The 18,448-nt window shown below is 40.2% G+C and overlaps 1 protein-coding gene across 6 annotated transcripts in view; it reads right to left on the bottom strand.

Annotated features, from left to right (window-relative positions):
* The window catches only part of PKHD1 (PKHD1 ciliary IPT domain containing fibrocystin/polyductin), a 579,994-nt gene that overhangs the window by 521,871 nt on the left and 39,675 nt on the right, over positions 1–18,448 (bottom strand). For 2 of the 6 annotated variants that reach the window (XM_051855614.2, XM_051855618.2), the window contains exons 1-2: positions 3,083–3,254; positions 917–1,043 (exon numbers count right to left, since the gene is read on the bottom strand). In XM_051855614.2, coding sequence (XP_051711574.2) covers positions 917–968 — 52 coding nt within the window. In that variant the 5' untranslated portion in view covers positions 969–1,043; positions 3,083–3,254. Of the gene's footprint in view, positions 1–916; positions 1,044–3,082; positions 3,255–9,182; positions 9,312–9,552; positions 9,774–10,495; positions 10,572–15,834; positions 16,007–18,448 lie in introns of those variants that run through there. The other 4 variants (XM_070074011.1, XM_051855613.2, XM_051855615.2 and 1 more) reach the window with 4 other exon arrangements.

Raw genomic sequence — 18,448 nt, 5'->3', positions numbered from 1 at the left:
GAGTTTCCTTTACACAAAGCTAAGCCCTATTGACTACACATGCTGGGGTAGATTGAGTCTTCCCATACAGACCATCAGCTGAGCTTGACCATTATCAATCCTTCCATCTTTAAAGATGTTCAGGGACATGCCCTGGCAAAGGAAAAGCTATTTCAAGGAAATCAGCAAAAATCATCAGGCACTCAGTAAGGAAATAAGCAATGAAAGTGTTATCTATAGAACACCTGTCAATTTTATATGAGAAAAAAAATGATAAAGGCTCATGCAGGCCATGCTGACTGTGGCTGGCCTATGACTTCCACGTGCAGCCATACAGGTGGCACACTGCACACCTGAGGTAATGGAGTCACATCAACATAACCATTCATGGAGTTCCCAACTAGAGGCCTCAGAGATGGTTAGATATTTTTAACCAAGAAGACCAAAAACCAATGCCACAAGAAGATGTAACAGAGTATAATAGAAATTCGGAGAAAGTTGAAGACATTGCTTGAGAAGAGGACATTATAATACAAGAAGTAATCACTAAGACAAAATAAGTTACTCCTTTTGGGAAGAGAAAGCGGTAAAATCTGAAAAGAATTAGAACACAAAGTCCAAAAGCTGATTATGAAAGAAAGCTCACAAGTCATTATTAAAAGCGCTGAAGTACAACAGCGATTTCCACTGGCCATTACAAGTTTAAGTAAATATTCACAACAGTTTAGTACATAACCTCAGCTAGTAATCGGGAAAAAAGTTAAGCAGGAAATTTAAATCTGGATGCAGATGCTTCAACTCTGCCACTCAAAATAAACTTTATAAATTCATTTTTTCAATTGATACCTGGAAAGTACATGTCTAAGTATCAATAATATTTTTCAAGGGAACCTATGATGTTCCTATCTGTAACCCTGTCAACACACATTCTACTCACCTGCCAAAAGCAGTACTTCAATACTCATCAGAGAGATCAGCCAGCCAGTCATTGTGTCTACTTAAATCAAGATTTCTTAGACATTAAGATCATTTTCTGTTTTGATGGATGCACCATAGCTGTTCTGCTATATAAAAGATAAAGTAAAAATTACAAACATTTTTGCTTCCATACCATCACTTTGTTGTATCGAAACTTGAGAAATTAAGGAGATGACACAGAAATGGTCCTAGTGTCTCCAAAGGGACCCACTGTCTTTCTAAGCTTGGTAGAAAGGGGCCATCTAAGAATTTTATATGCAGTCATCACCATTCCTCCTTTCTTGTTTCACCAGCTTATTTTCAGCATCTTTAAGCTGGTTAAATAATAGTAACCTCTTTAATCAACTGAATCAAAGCTGAAGTTTTAAAAATAAATTCTATTTATTAAAATACTAGTTAATGTGGTTCGGGGAACTGTATGTTTTTACGTTGTTTGCCCTAGCTTTTCCGCTTTCCCTCCCATGGTTCTCCTACTTGAACCCTGTACTGTCACCATACTGTTCTCCTCATCACTCAGACAAGCCTTGCACACATCAGCCTTTGCCTTAGCTCCTGCTGCTCCCTTCCTGGCTTCTCCAAACTTTCTTCAAGATTCTGGCCCTCCTACCTGGCCCAACTTAGGGGCCACTTCCCACACTGAATCTTTCCCCAGCCATTCCAATTCTCATCAACCTCCCTCACCTCAAAATAATAATAATAATAATAATAAACCTCTGTAGAACCTGGACCAGATAACACAGTAACACACAGGCCTCTTCAACATAGTACATGCCTTGAAGAGATCCAGGGGCCCATTTCTACACCCTCTTACTACAGATGGCTCACACGATGCTCAGTAAATTCTAAGTAATGAATACATACGTGAACACCCTAAATCTGGCCATACCTAATCTGAGAGAGATGACCTCCATATCCGTGTGGGATGGACAGAATCCTCAGAAGCCTGGCTAAAAACTCACGCTTCGGATAACACCCTCATGACTGCTCTGTCCAAGAGTGCTAAGCTGTTCTCCAGAACCCAGGCAGCTTGAATCAGCAAAACCCTCTAACAGACCTTAGCTCTGGGATACTCTTAAAGTTCAAGAAATTGCAGAATTATATATATGCATGTATCCCTCAATAGACATTTAATTTTTAAAGAAAATGTGGAGATAAACAGAAGTAATTATATCATTTCAGAAAAGATAGAAGCCACAGTAAACTCCCAGAAAAAGAACATCTGCCCAAAAACTCATAATAAACTTACCTGATAAGTGTGCCTTGATTAAGAGAGCCCATAATACATTTATATTTAATTCAATATTGAAAATATTTATTATAGTACTACTGTATGCTGGGAATACTGTGCTAGGAATCTGGAAAACAAATAACCTGTGTGCCTGTCCTTAACTTGTGCACAAACAGGAAGCTGTTTGCATTTCTGAAAAAGAACTCTAATTTACAAGTAGATTCAGCAAGTGTTCCCGTAAGTCACAAAATGCCCTACACTTTTAGGTCTATTGGAATAGAATTCAAGTTAGAAACATTCAATTTTTAGAGATACAACTACTGCATAGACAAAGTACCCAGGAGTATTTACTACGTAGTCCAAAAGCACAGGATTTGACTTGCTTGTTGCATCCAATAGAATACACTCAGCACAGAAAATTCTGTTTTTTACATGATTCTATTTTCTACATGATTTTTAACATTTTATCTTAGTGCCTACTCCCAACTTATAACAATGAAAACAAATATTCACACATTGATTTCTTGAAAACCTATTTTCAAACTTGCATCTTTTCCTCGAAAATAGAGCAATCAATAACAAATGTCATTTTCTTCAAGTGAATTAATCAGTTCACTAACCCTTCCTAAGGATAAACTCACAATCCTTTATTCCTTTAACCAGAAAACTTTCAACTGCAGAAAATAGCTATGTCCATTCAAGCAGGTCTTCTTTCTCCTCTCTCTTCTCTTGTGGTTTGCACTCCATTTTCCTTTCTCCTTCCCTCCTCTCTCATTTTCCCCTCCTTTGAGACCTCTGAGAGATGAAGTTGCAAGGTTGCTACTATAGATCTCTCACCTCCTTTTGTTCACCATAATATTAGCAAAAGATGTAATACCCAGAAAGAGAGAACAGTACCTTTTTCTGTTTATGTCTCGATATTCAAGGGAGAAATTACCTTTCCTCTCCAAATGATCTTTGTTTCTCTCTACCAAGAACCACTGATCCTGTTACCTAGCTAGAGCCTCGTCGGCAGCTACCATGCAGGTAACTAATTCATGCTGGAGTATAACTTACCTAACTCATTTGTGTCCTGTCCAAACACGTACCAGAGTAAAAGTTCAGAATTGACCATGGGGCGAGTTTAATGATTAACATAAGCTACCTTGGCTTTTTCCTCAGGGCCCTTTATTAATGACCAAAGAGAGTGTTTTGCATTTTTCTCCACTGACTGCATGTGTCCCAGATAAGAATCTTAAAGTAAAAGTCCATCTAGTGAGACAAAGCAGCATTCAGCATTCAATAATTGAAAGAATTTGCCAGCAAGTCATGGACCAAAGAAAGGTCCCACGAAAAGGGCCACAGAATCTGATCCCTCTTCACAGGGAGTTCTGGGTCTTTATCACAAAGAGTTGCTAATCTGTGCTATGGGCTAGCATTCATGCATTTACTGTAGGGGTAGGCTTAAAGAAACAGAGAAAGGAAGGGACTCTGCTTTTTTACCTTCCATCCTCCCTCATGACCTTGCTTTTTATTATTATTGTTTTACTATTTTTTAACATTTGCCACATTCACTTCAACAATAAACGTAGACATTATATACATACACATGTATACTATTTTTTCTTGAAAACAGAGATATTAATATCACAGAGTGAGGGGTTCATGACAATGATCATAATGTGGAGAAATGTTCATTTTCAATTACATGGTATGATTCAGCAAAGCAATATATATAATCAAATACTAAATGATATGACATCCATTCGGTTCTTATTCTCTATATATTAACTACTACAAATCAGAAAATATGTGGTATTTATTTATTGGGATCTGGCTTATTTCACTCAGCGTAATGATCTTTACTTCCATCCATTTTGGTGCAAATGTCAGAATTTCATTCTTTTCTATGGCTAAGTCCATAATCCATTTTGTATAAATATGACAATTTCTTTATCCAATCATCAGTTGATGAACATGTAGGCTGATTCCTTATCTTTGCTATTGTGAATTGAGCTGCTATAAACATGGGACTGCAGGTATCTCTTTCATATGCTGATTTCATCTCCTCTGGATATATTCCCAGGAGTGGGATGGGATAGCAGTGTCATATGACAGGTCTATTTTTAGCTTTCTGAGGAAACTTCATACTGTTTTCCAGTATGTTTTACCAGTTTGTATTCCCACCAAAAGTGTTTTTGAATACGTTTTCTCCACAATCTCACAAGCATTCATTATTTTTTGGTTTGTGGATAATAGCCATTCTAACTGGCGTAGTTTTTATTTGCATTTATCTGACGTTTAGTGATCCTATGCAGTTTTTCATGTGTCTTATGGCCACTTGTATTTCATCCTTTGAAAAATGCCTATTCATATCCTTTGCCCATTTCTTCACTGTATTGTTTCGTTGAGTTTTCTGAACTTCTTATATATTCTGGATATCAACCCTTTTTTTTTTCTTTCCAGAATTTGGATTTTTTAATATAAATTTTTTGATTGTTAATTTTTAAATTTTTAATATATAAAGATTTAATGAATTTCATAGATATGCTTCTAAGGATACAATGATACTTTCCTCTCTCTCTCCCTTTTTCTTTTTAATTTTTTGTGATCTCATACTTTAAATTGACTTAATATTCATAGACTATGCTCCTCTAAACAAAGAGCTCTACAAGTAAAAAATAGGCCACTGTTCTGCAGGGTATAGACAGGGGTTATAGACAAAATCAAATCACAAGATGATAGCTTAGCTTGATTTTTTTTATATTCTATATTTTTTTATATACAACCAATTAGAGAAAACTCAATATTGTGTTTCAGTCTGGCTTATTTCACTAAGCATAACAATGGATATTAATCCTTTATCAGAGCATAGTTTGCAAATATTTTCTCCCATTCTGTCAGTAGCCTCTTCACTTTATTAATTATTCCCTTTGCTGTGCAGAAACTTCTTAATTTGATGTAATCCCATTTGTCTATTTTTGCTTTTATTGCCTGAGCTTCTGGAGACTTATCTAAGAAGTTTTTGCCTACTCCAATGTCTGGCAATGTTTCCCTGTATGTTTTCCTCTAGTAATTTGATTATTTTTAAGTTTCAAGCTTAGATCTTTGATGCATGGTTGATTTGATTTCTGTATAGGATGTAAGGTAGGTGTCTGTCCAAACTTCTACATGTGGAAATCCAGTTAACCAAAGATGTGAAAGATCTATATAATAAAAACTGCAAAACATTAATGAAAGATATAGAAAAGGCACACAAAAAATGGAAAAATCTTCCATATTCATGGATTAGAAGAATTAATATCACCAAAATGTTCATACTACCCAAAGTGACAAACGGATTCTACACAATCCTAATCAAAATTCGAAGGACATTCTTTAAGGAACCAGAAAAAAAAATTCCTAAAATTCACATAGAAACACAGAAGATCCAAATATCCAAAGCAACCTTAAACAATATAAACAAAACTGGAGGGATCACAATACCAGATTTCAAGACATACTATAGAGCTGTTACAATCAAAGCAATCTGGTACTGACACAAAAATAGATGTGTAGACCAACAGAACAGAATAGTAACCCCAGAAATTAATCCATGCACCTAAAACCAACTAAACTTTGAGAAAAAAAAAAAAGCTAAAATCAGTACTTAGAAAAAGGACAGTACCTTCAACAAATGGTGCTGGGAAAATTGGATTTCCACATGCAGATGTTTGACCTTGCTTTCCTAACCAGAGAAAAATCCCTGCCTTGCACCCATCACATTCTAGTAGGAAGACCACAGGTCTGAGTTGTTGCTTTGACTGTCTCCAGATAAATAATCACAGACCAGAGTGCCAAGGGAGGTCATCACTTCCTATTTCAAAATTGCTTATTTGTTTATTTTAGACTCAGAGAGAGAGAGAGAGAGAGACGGAGAGAGAGCAAGCGAGCATTCCTATCTGCTGGTTCATTCTCCATGTGCCTACAAAGACCAGGGTTGGGCAAGAGTCAAAGCCAGGAGGAATACAATCCAGGTCTCCCACATTAGTGGTAGGAACCTAATCACTTGAGCCATCATCACTGCATCCCAGGATCTATATTTTCAGGAAGCTGAAATCAGAAACCAGAGCCAGAAGTCAAACTCATGTACTCCAATGCAGATGTGCATATCTCAACCCCTGAGCTAAATGCCCACTCCAACACAGCCTTCTTACTTGGCCTATATCTGACTTCTCTGTCCCTGTTTTACAGTCAATTCCAATTTGGATCAACTGCGTACTAATCATGTCAGTCCCTGTCTGGTGGTGCTGTACCATTTCCTTTCAGAAAATAATTTGGTAGAACTTGATAGCAATGAGTTTCCACCTTCAAGAATCATTTATAGACCTGGCAAAGCATGTCCCAAAAGATACTATTTAATCCCCAAAAAGATGAGGAGTCTTCAAAAAGTTCACTGAAAAATGTATTATGAGAAAACTGTGTATGAATTTCAAAATTTTTTGAACCAAAATAAACCATCTGTTTAAAAATAGGCACCATTGTTTGGTTTATTATTATTATTATTATTATTTATTTGAAATGAAGAGTAACAGAGAGTGAGAGGCAGAGAAATCTCGCATCCACTGGTTCACTGCCCAAATGCCTACAATGGCAAGGGCTGGGCCAGGCCAAAGCCAGGAATTCCAGCCAGGTCTCCCACATGGATGGCAAGGACTCAAGTACTTGAACCATTACTAGCTGCCTTTTAGTGTACACATTACCAGGAGGCTGGAGCAGGAACAACAGTGACTACGTCTCAGGCGTTGTGATATAGGATGGTATATCATCTGATAGACTTCAAAAAGTGAAGTACCCAAATACAGCATGATTAAAACAGTAGTGATACTATCCCCTGGAAAGTGTGGAAGTTTATCTGCAACTCAGAAAGTCATGAAATCAAGTCCACATCCAGCTGTAAGATGACTACACATTTTGCTTCAGTTCAAGAGTTTTCCTAGGACATGAAACTTTAAGTGTTAAAATAAGGAAAGTGGGGCAAGCATTTGGCTAGCAGTTAAGATATGGGCTGGGATACTTGCATCCTATATTGGAATGCTTTGGTTTGAGTCTCCCTCTGCTCTTGATTCCAGTTTCCTGATAATACAGACCCTTGGAGCAGTGATGACTCAGTGGTTGATTCCCTGCTGCTTACATGGGAAACCTGGATTGATTTCCCAGGTCCCAGCTTCAGCCCGGGGCTGTTATGGGCATTTAGGGACTGAATCAGCAGATCAGAGTGCTTGCTCTTTCTCTCTTTGTCTATCACTGCTTCTCTAATAGAAAGACTAAATAAATAAGTGATTTTTAAATGCAATCATGAAAGTCACAGGTCAGCTAGGATAACTGATCATCCTCTATCCAACACCATAGCAAAATGAGTGTGGTATGCTTTAGACAAATCTTTTTCCAACAAAGTTAAACATTTGCTAAAACACTTAGCAGTCCAAGGGAATAGACTTCAGGACTTCTGTGAAGTAACTCAATTCCTGCCATATCAGATAAAATAGATGTTACAATAGCCAACGCTTTCCAGACCACAGAAACATTCTTTTCTTTGAATTCAGAGCTTCTGTAAGAGATGTGGGAAAAAACAACATATGTCAGCTTCTGATTTACAGTACAGCTCCTTGCTCCCTGGGTTCAGTAGAATTTAAAATAAAACATACCAGCAGGGAGCAACAACACGAAAGCAATTAATTCCTTCCTAGTTTGATATCATGTTACTATCTGAGGTCCAGGAGCCCAACTGAGATTTCTGAAGTGTATCTCACAGTTAGTTTTTAAATTATGAGTGACATTGAAGTCATGCATTTCTGCAGCCTAGTGTAAAGCTTGCTTTAGCCGGACAATGTTATGATACTGTCAAGTTTTATATCTTAAAGAAAATTATTTTTAAAATGGGAAAAATGTTAGCCCTTTACTGGCAAATGTTGCACAGCCGATAGAGCAGCATTGAATCCAATACCTGACATGAGGGACATGAAAGCGAGGAGACTCTAGAAATCTGGAAAAAAAGATTGCCTTCATATTTCAATGACAACAAAAGCAAAGGGTTACATTGATGAGTAAGTCTGAAAGCCTCTTTAATATAGTGAAGAAACCATTTGTTTTTAAGTTATTAAATTGAAAGTATATCTTTTTAAAGGTATATTTATTTATTTGAAAAGGAGAGAGGGAGGAAGGGGGGAAGAAATAGAGAAAGTGAGAGAGAGAAAGAGAAAGAGAGAGAGAGAGTTCTTCATCTTCTTTTTCACTCCTCAAATTGATTTTTTTTTTTTTTTTGATAGGCAGAGTTAGACAGTGAGAGAGAGACAGAGAGAAAGGTCTTCCTTCCGTTGGTTCTCCCCTCAATGGCTGCTGTGGATGGCACTCCGTGCCGATCCGAAGCCAGGAGCCAGGTGCTTCCTCCTGGTCTCCCATGGGGTGCAGGGCCCAAGCACTTGGGCCAGCCTCTACTGCCTTCCCGGGCCACAGCAGAGAGCTGGCCTGGAAGAGGAGCAACCTGGACAGAATCCGGCGCCCCAACTGGGACTAGAACCCCAGGGTGCCAGCGCCACAGATGGAGGATTAGCCTAGTGAGCCAAGGCACCGGCCTCACTGCCCAAATTGTAACAACAGCTGGAGCTGGGCCATGCTGAAGCCAGGAGCCGGGAACTTCATGCAGGTCTCTCAGATGGGCAGCAAGAACTCAAGCGCTTGGGCCACTACCTGCTGTTTCTCAGCTATATTAGCAAAGAGCTGGATCAGAAGCATAATAACTGGGACTCAACCTGGTAATCCAATAACGAATTCATGCATCCTAACTGGCATTTAACCTGATGTGCCACAATGCCCACCCACCAATAGCCTATTTGTGAAGTTGGGTAGTGGGGTGTTTTTTTAAAGAAATACTGTCATAAGCATTTTGTTAGTGATCTCATCAAAACTAATAAAAGGCAGCAGTCCACATTTGGCTATTGTAGCTTAAACTTAAGAACAAAAATGTCAGATACTCAACTTTTTAATGAAGATTACCACCAACTGTGTCTTGGTCTCCTCAGAGTTCACTGACTATGACTGAATAGGCTCCACCAGCACAAGGACAGGGTTTACAGCAACTAGCACATAATAGATGCCCAGTAAATATCTGTTGAATGAATGAGTAAATGAATGCAAACAGTGCACACTCATGTCTCACATTTTTTGGTGCAATGAATGTTTTATTTATATATTTTGTATATAGTATACAAAAATAGTATAAAGAGAAAATAAAACAAAACAAAACACTGTTCCTCAACAGAAGAGACAATGGCTATAAAAAAATCATTGCTTCTCAAGATGTCTATTTCATTCTAATGTAATACATTATATTTCAGGTACTCAGTTACCTTGGATCAGGGAGAACATCCGATATCTGTCTTTTTGAGACTGGCATATTTCTCTAAGTACCATGGTTTCCAGTTGTGACCATCTTGTTGCAAAAGACAGGATTTCATTTTTTTTACAACTGAATAGTACTCCATAGTGTATATATACCATAATTTCTTTATCTAGTCATCAGTTGATGGATATTTGAGTTGATTCCATGTCTTAACTATTGTGAATTTTGCTGTAATGAATATGGGGGGTACAGATAACTTTTACATATACTGTTTTCTTTTGGTTTGGGTAAATTATCAGAAGTGGGATGGCCAGATCATATAGTAGGTCTATATTCATTAATTCTGAGAATTACTAGCCTTTAATGAGCTTATCATCAACCCTTTCTTTGTTTTTTCATTTATTTCTCAATCACCTTAACAAGTTGGCTCTACCATTTTCTCCATAGGGAAACTAAGGCACAGAGATTCCAAGAAAGGTGTTTAAGGTCATCCAGCTAATGAGATCTGCCTGATTCCACTCCAGTATACCACTCTTTGTGGACAAGGTTGCAGCAGGTGTGTAAGCTGGATGCTCTCAAACATGCAAATCCCATTAGCAGCCCCTAATTCTGATTTCATTCCACCAAGGAAGCATCTAATTACAGCTGTGCTTTCAGGCATAGGTGTAAAGAGACAGCTGTACCATCCAACATCTCCCAGATCGCAAACTAATGAGCACTGGAGAATAAGAATTTTCTTAGAATTTGGTGAAGAACTCACCCTACAGTAGATTTCCTTTGTTATGCTTATGGATCAGGTTTCTAAAGTGAGTTTCATCATGGACTTGGGGATTTGCCTCTGGTTTCAGACTCAGACATGGCTTTCACCTTTCTGACCCACACTCAAATAACACTGCACTTGAAGAAAACACTGCACTTGAAGGGGTCCAGTGGTACTGGGCCACACTTACTTTGGGAGCATCTTGCTTCCTTTCTGAGCTTCATCCCCTTGGTCCATTAGCTGGCCCCATGCACTCCTGACCAGCGCTGCAGAAAAATTGTGATAATTAGTAACGTATTTTGTTACTTATCTTGTAACTACTAGCATCACCTTTAAAAATCATTATTTCCTGCAAATCTTTTCAATCCCACACTGCTACGCCAAGCTGGATCCCCAAACTAAGTCAAATAAAATGAAAACACTGCAGGGTTTGGAGCAGAGCCTGGGAAGACTCAAAAGAGATTAGATTCTGATCATTACAGAATAATCTCTGATCATCCAATACTTAAAACTCAAACAAGCAAATAGACTTTAATGAGGTTTGCTTTAACTTAAACTACACTAACTAAAGTAGTTCAAATTAAAGCAAATGGATCATAAAAGAAAACGGAGTTTACATCTTGAGAGAGTGATTCAGATCTAGAATTAAAACCAGAGCTCCTGCTTTCAGTAACCTAGCTTGTAAAAAATCCTTTAAAAATAGACAATTTCTTCTTAAAAGCCTGAAATGGAAACCACTCTTCATTCATCATCCAACAAAAACTTAGTGGGTGAATGGATGAGCAGCTCTATGTGGTTACAGAAGCAATAGGAGAATGAGAGATATAATGATGGACAAGTGGGAGGGGCCAACGTCTGAAAAGCATCATGAGCCATGCCTTGGTAATAATTACAGCCTGTACAGCATAATGATATTTTGGTCAATGATGGGCTGTATATATGATTATGATACCATAAGATTTTAACAAAGTGACTGGTATTGTTGCACAGTGAGTCAAAATGCCACCTGTGACACCAGCATCCCAGACTGGAGTGCCAATTCATGCCTTGATGTTCCACTTCTGATCCAACTTCCTGCTAATGCACGTAAGAAGGCAGCAGAAGATGACCCAAGTGCTTGAGCACCTGCCACACATATGGGAGGTCCAGATGTTATTTCTGGCTCCTGGCTTTGACACAGACCAGTCCTGGCTATTGCAGCCATTTGGGAAGTAAACCAGCGGACAGAAGACTGACTCTCTCCTCTCCCTTTCTCTCTCTCTCTCTCTCTCTCTCTCTCTCTCTGCGTGTGTGTGTGTGTGTGTGTGTGTGTCTTTGTCTGTGTTTATGTGCATCTGTCTCTCCCCCTCTTTCTTTCTGTCTGCCTTTCAAACAAATAAGTAAATATTCTTTTAAAAGATTGGGGCTGGCACTGTGGTATAGAAGGTTAAGCCACTGCCTACAGCACTGGCATCCCATATGAGTGCCAGTTCAAGTCCCAGCCTCTCCACTTCCAATCCAGCTCCCTGCTAATGCACCTAGGAAAGTTGTTGAAGATGGCCCAAGTCCTTGGGCCCCTGCCACCTATGTGGGTGACCCCAGAAGAAGCTCCTGGCTCTTGGTTTCAGCCTGGTCCAGCCCCAGCTGTTGCAGCCAATTGGGGAGTGAACCAGCAGATGGTGGAAGATCTCTCTCTTTCTCTCTTTCCTCCTCTCTCTGTATCTTTCTTCCTTTTAAATAAATAAATAATTGTAAGTTAAAAATTGCCTGTCACTCAGTGAAGTCATAACCATGGAAGGATTGGCCTAAACCATATAGGTTTGTGTAAGTACACCCTATGATGTTCACACAATGAACAAAAACTTTTCTAATAATGCATTTCTTATAATATATCTCTGTCATTAAACAACACATAACTGTCTTTTATCCTATGGGTTTTGGAATCCTGTCAATGATTTAGACCATTAAATGATAAAAACACAAACGATAACTCTGGGTGCTGTGTGGATTGGTGGAGGGGAAAACAGATGCAGAAAAAGAAATGAGGAAGCACTGTGAATGGTCTAAAGTTTAAAGAGCTAATATAATAATAATGACTACCTCAATTCTGACAGCAGCCAGAGGCATGGAGGACAGAGAGCAAGTTTGAAAGAAATTTTTGCTACAGATCTAAAAAGACTTTGGAGTGGGCCTTGTGGCACAGTAGGTTGAGCTGCATGTCCTATCTGAGTGCCAGTTCATGTCTTGGCTCCTCCACTTCCAACCTGACATTATGCTAATGCACCTGGGAAGGCAGCAGGTCATGATTCAACTACTTGCATCCCTGTCATCCATGTGGGAGACCAGGGTGGAGTTCCTAGGTCTGGCTTGGCTGGCTATTGCAGGTATATGGGGAGAGAACCACTATATGGAAGGTATCTCTCTTTCTCTCCCTCTAAATAAATAAATAAGAGAAAGCAAGAAGTTCATCAGTGAGGTAATGAGATAGAAAGACATCAAAGAAGAGTGAGATCTCTAGTTTGGGAAGCTGGATGAATGGCAGTCTGAATACTGAGAAACTGTGGGGGCTGTTCAGATCCCCTTTATCAGACTGATGCCCCAGATGCTATGAGTATGGCTTCCCTTATAGCTGCACCTTTCTCCAGAGACTTATTCTCAGCCCTTGGAACCACCATGCCCAGAAAAGCCTGGAAGATTATACTCTTCCCCCAAAGCAACCCAAAGATACTTGACTGACTGCTATGTAGTAGAAAAGTTCAGTACGCTTACTTAGCTCAAAGAGGAGCAATTCCTAGATATGATTCACTCTCTGAATTCCTGCCAGGATTCAGGCTTAGATTAAACTTATCATTAGTGCTACCTCTCAGGGAGATGTCCAGGAGGAGATGTGCAGGAGGTATCACTGCTCTGGGAAAGTCTGAAATGATGTGGGCTATGGGCTCCAATCCAAGTTCTCCTTTCTTTTTTCTTGCTTCCTAATAAAGGGAAGCAAGAAACAGTCTGCCAAGTGTGACAGAGCTTTGATTATTCTCTGTGGGACCTTCATGCATATTTTACACCAAGTTGAAGGTGGGAGGATTGAGAAGAGGTTGGGGAAGAAGTGTGAAACCAGGATCCCTCCCCAACATTGCACTGCCTTTTCAGTGTTCTCGTAAGTGAGCCATCCCCTTCATCTCAAAGCTTTGATGGCACTGGGGCATGCCTTATTTATAAACAACAACTGGTTCAGAACTTCAAAGGAGGCACAGAGCCAAGCCCAAGATACAGAGGGAACACTCTGATGTGCTAAGTTCTCAAGTTCAAAATGGAAAGCACGGTGCACAGCAGCTCTGAGACCTAGCCCTGACCATTCCAAGAATGTCCCATTTCTCCCTAAGCACAGTAGATGGCCAAAGTCCTTTATGTCAAACCCCAAAGTGCAGTTTTCAGCCAAGGCAGGCAATACAAGGCATTTCATTTGGCTTTCTGCCACCATCTGACTTTCATATTCACCAAATTAATCCGTGACTGTTAGAGATCATGATTTCCAGAAAATGAACCACCCAATTTCTACCTTAAAATCTTTAAAACCAAATAAGCTAAAAAGTCGATGTAGAAGCTTTAATAATAGCCTTTCCAAAGATGTCCAAATCTTAATCCTCAGAGCCTGCTGACTATGTTACCTTACATAAGAAAAGGAACTTTGCTGATGTGACTAAGTTAAGAGGCTAAGAGTGGAATTATTCAGCTAAGTCCAATATAATCACATGGGTCCTCAAAACAGGGAGGCAAGAGGGTCACTCTGTAGCAGGGAACACAATGAATGAAGTGAGAGGTTGCTCTGAGGGCCGGCGCCCTGGCTCACTAGGTTAATCCTCCACCTGCGGCACCAGCATCCCACATGGGCACCGGGTTCTAGTCCCAGTGGCTCCTCTTCCAGTCCCGCTCTCTGCTGTGGCCCGGGAGTGCAATGGAGGATGGCCCAAGTGCTTGGGCCCCTGCACCCACATGGGAGACCAGGAGGAAGCACCTGGCTCCTGGCGTCAGATCGGTGTAGCTCCGGCCATAGCAGCCATTTGGGGGGTGAACCAACAGAAGGAAGACCTTTCTCTCTGTCTCTCTCTCTCTCTCACTCTCTAACTCTATCTGTCAAATAAATTTAAAAAAAAGAAAGAAAGAAAGTGGCTCTGCATCAAGAAATACAGGCACCTCTAGAAGTCAAAAAAGGCAGGGTGCTGTGGCTTGAACATATCCTCAAAACTCATATGTTGCAACCTGAATTCCTAATGAAGAAGGGTAGAAAGATGAAGTCTAGTGGGAGATTTAGGTCAAGAGGGTAGTAGACCAGTGCTGTTCTCATGAGAGTGGATAGGTTTTGGCATGAGTGGGTTGTTATAAAAGTGAATTGGATTTCCTCAGCTCACTTGCTCCCTATCCACTTCTCTCTCCCTCTCTCTCTCTCTCTCTCTTTTCCAGCATGTTATGAAACCACATGAAGGACCTCAGCAGAAGTTGAACAGATGCTCCAGTCCCTTGCTCCTACACTTCCCAACCTCCAGAACCATGAGCTCAATAAAATTCTTTACAAATTTCTCAGGTTGCTGTTACTTTGGTATAGCAAAAAAAAAAAAAAAAAAAAAAAAAAAAAAAAAAAAAAAAACTAAAACACCAGGAAACAGGTTTTCCACACAGAGGCTCAAGGATTCAGCCCTGGCAATGCTTGACTTTAGCTCAGTGAGAGTTACTTGGGACTCTGTCCTTCAAAGCTGTAAGATAATACATCAGTATTGCTTCAGTCTATAAACAGCAGCCTTCAGGAGTTAACGCAGCCAGGAAACATGCTCATTTGGTGACCTTAGAACTATATACATTCCCTCTTGGAAGACGTGGATGCAGCCGTGCATAAATCATAGTGAGTTACTTAGGTCTGAGTTATTCCTTTAATATTTTACCCTCTTCCTCCTAGTCCCTTCAGAAGGGCAAAAAAAAATATTTAAAAAGCAGAATTTTAATTCAAGTTCAAATGAACTATATCTCCAAAAAGTCTAGGGGGAAGAAAAACCTTTTTTTAGATTTGGAGGTGAGATATGAATTTGTATGCATATGTACAGATGAAAAAGAATAAAAGGATATACACACGGAAATGGTGTCAGTTACTTGTTCAGCAATAGAATTCTGGCTTTTTCTTTTTCATTTTATTTACATGTATTATCCAGTTTAAAAGATTTGTGGGCCAGCGATGTGGCGCAGCAAATTAAAGTCCTGGCCTGAAGCGCTGGCATCCCATATGGGTGCCGGTTCTAGTCCTGGCTGCTCCTCTTCTGATCCAGCTCTCTGCTATGGCCTGGGAAAGCAGTAGAAGATGGCCAAGGTCCTTGGCCCTTGCACCCATGTGTAAGACTCAGAAGACGCTCCTGGTTCCTGGCTTCGGATCGGCGCAGCTCCAGCCATTGCAGCCATCTGGGGAGTGAACCACCAGATGGAAGACCTCTCTCTGTGTCTCTACCTCTCTCTGTAACTCTGTCTTTCAAATAAATAAAATAACTCTTTAAAAAAAGATTTGTACGATACCTGTGTCCCAAAGGGTTTTAAGTGATGCTGTATCCAAGAGTGTAAGGTTTAGACAGAGAAATGGTACTGGAACACAGGCCGAAACCTGAAGCAGCTTCGTTCCTTCAGCATCTCTTCAGAAGATATACCGGGAACGCTGGCCACAGCACTGTGCTCAGCAGAACACTGAAAACTGCAAGAAACCAGTGCAAATCAGATGCTTGACCATGCAATGTATAGAGGTGTAGATTGCAGGCAGGAACAGCCCTCCTGCTCCTGTTTTCCTACATCCTGGACATGCTCTAACCCTTGCTATTAAAAGTCCTGGAAAACTGTTTCTTGGGGAAGCAGTTTCCTCCCACTGTCTTCTTGACTTGTGATGAGTAAATAAAACTTTCTTTTGAGCAACTCTCTCTTGTGGTTGGTTATTTGGTAATACCCCAGAAAACAGACCATTGTGTCCACTAATAATATCATACACAGTAACAGCACTATCATTTTTTGAAAATTTTAGATTTCATTTTGTAGAAATGCTGAAATCCCTATCCAAGATTAGGACAATTACATAGAAAATTGAGGATCTGACTGAACCCACTGGCAGGCAATATGGAGGTCTTAAAGGTGAACACAGAACCAGACAGCTGTAAGAAAGTGCTAATTAGGAAAAGATAGCCATCCAAAATGTACAATTTCAAGCACCCCAGTGCCTGACCTGGCCCAAAGCATCTTCACACCAATCAATTTCACAGAGTTGCATTAAAGCTCATCTGAAGTATATTCTGTAAAATTCAATGATTTAGAAAAATTATCCGTAAGAAAACAGGTTTATAGTTAAATAAGCTTAGAAGATACTAAGTTACACCCTCTCTAAAGACTTAAATGTATACTAACATCTCTAAGAAGTACTGAAGAAAGGAATCCTATTTAAGTTTGTTCACTTCCTCCATCACAAATGTACTATTTTGTACATTACTACAGTAGTGTTTGCAACATTCTTTGTGATACAAAAGTCCCCAATATATCATCTAATAGAATCAATACACTCACAAATGCCAGTTGGACTTCAGAAACTGATTTTTCTGTAGTTTGGTAGAATTCAACCATTTCTAGAAGAATTAGTCATCCTTAAGTAACTCAAAGACACATAACTTAGTGCTGGAGGGAAATGAATGGAAACAGAGGGAGCCACCTCACCTAGTTGGCTTGCCTTAACAATGCAGAATTTCAAGGGGAGCCAGTGGAGAACGGCTATGGGCTTAGAACGTGGATATCATTCCCTAGGGTTTGTTGTGGATTTTTAAAATATTTATTTATTTACTTGAAAGAATTACACAGAGCGGACAGTACTGTGGCATAGTAGGCTAAGCCTCCACCTGTGGCACTGACATCCCATATGGGCATCAATTCAACTCCCGGCTGCTCCACTTCTAATCCAGCTCCTTTCTAATGGCCTGGGAATGCAACAAAGGATGACTCAAATGCTTGGTCCCCTGAATCCATAGGGGAGACCCAGAGGAAGCTCCTGGCTCCTGGCTTTGGATCGACCCACCTCTGGCCAGTGAGGCTATTTGGGGAGTGAACCAGGAGATGGAAGACCTCTCTCTCCCTCTCTCTGTAACTCTGCCTCTCAAATAAATAAATAAATAAATAAATCTTTAAAAAAAAAAAAAAAGAGTTACACAGAAAGATGGAGAGACAGAGAGAGAGAGAGAGAGAGACAGAGAGAGATTGTCCATCTGCTGGTTCACTCTCCAGATGGCCTAAGCTAAGTGTAAAGAGCTTCTTCCTGGTCTCTCATGTGGGTGGCTGGGACCTAAACACTTGGGCCATATTCTGCTGCTTTTCCCAAGCAATTACTAGGGAGCTGGACTGGAAGTGGAGCAGTCGGGACACAAACAGGCACCCACATGGGATGCCAGTGTTGCAGGCAGCAGCTTTATCCACTATGCCACAATGCAGTCCCAGGATTTGTTGTTTGTACTTTGTGTTGTAGAGCTCCAGTTGGCGGCCTCCTTGAGCCCCTGTTCATTCCCTTAATCAACACATCACCTCACCATTACCACACTCCCTCCCCGCACCCACCTCCAGGAGTAGGATCTAAGAAAGTCACCTTATTTGAGCTGGGTGACTTTAACAAAGGCATCAGGACAGGTTCAGGAGCCACATGGAACCTCTGGGAAAGTGACTTACAGTCACTGAATTAAGTTAAGTTAAGAACAAGACAAGATTTGCTTTGCCATTTGACCTCCCACCTCCAGGCAGCCTCTTTCTCCTCCTCCCTTGCCCCATACTTGTTCTGGAAGTTTCCACCAGCAAAGGCTGTTTTCCCAGCATCTTTCAAAAGATATGCATTTATGCACTTTCTAGTAAGGACCTCCTTTTGGGGTGTCTGTCAGCAGCACCCTCCTGGGACACTGGCTCCCCTTCAGCTATGCACATGGTGGAGAGATGGCACTATAGAGAGGATGGAGATCCTGCTTTGACTGCTACAATCCCTCCATCTTGCTTTCTCTCAGATTTGTGCTGTCAGAAGAAATGGGTAACTTATCTCTTTATGTCAAAGACTAGAGAAAATAATCATGAGTATACTTTGTAAACTGTAACATGCCCTCAAATACAAGGTATTAGTGTCATT

The sequence above is a fragment of the Oryctolagus cuniculus genome, chromosome 5, assembly GCF_964237555.1.
Source record: "Oryctolagus cuniculus chromosome 5, mOryCun1.1, whole genome shotgun sequence".
Classification (NCBI taxonomy): domain Eukaryota; kingdom Metazoa; phylum Chordata; class Mammalia; order Lagomorpha; family Leporidae; genus Oryctolagus; species Oryctolagus cuniculus.
This window is presented reverse-complemented; position numbering and strand designations above follow the sequence as displayed.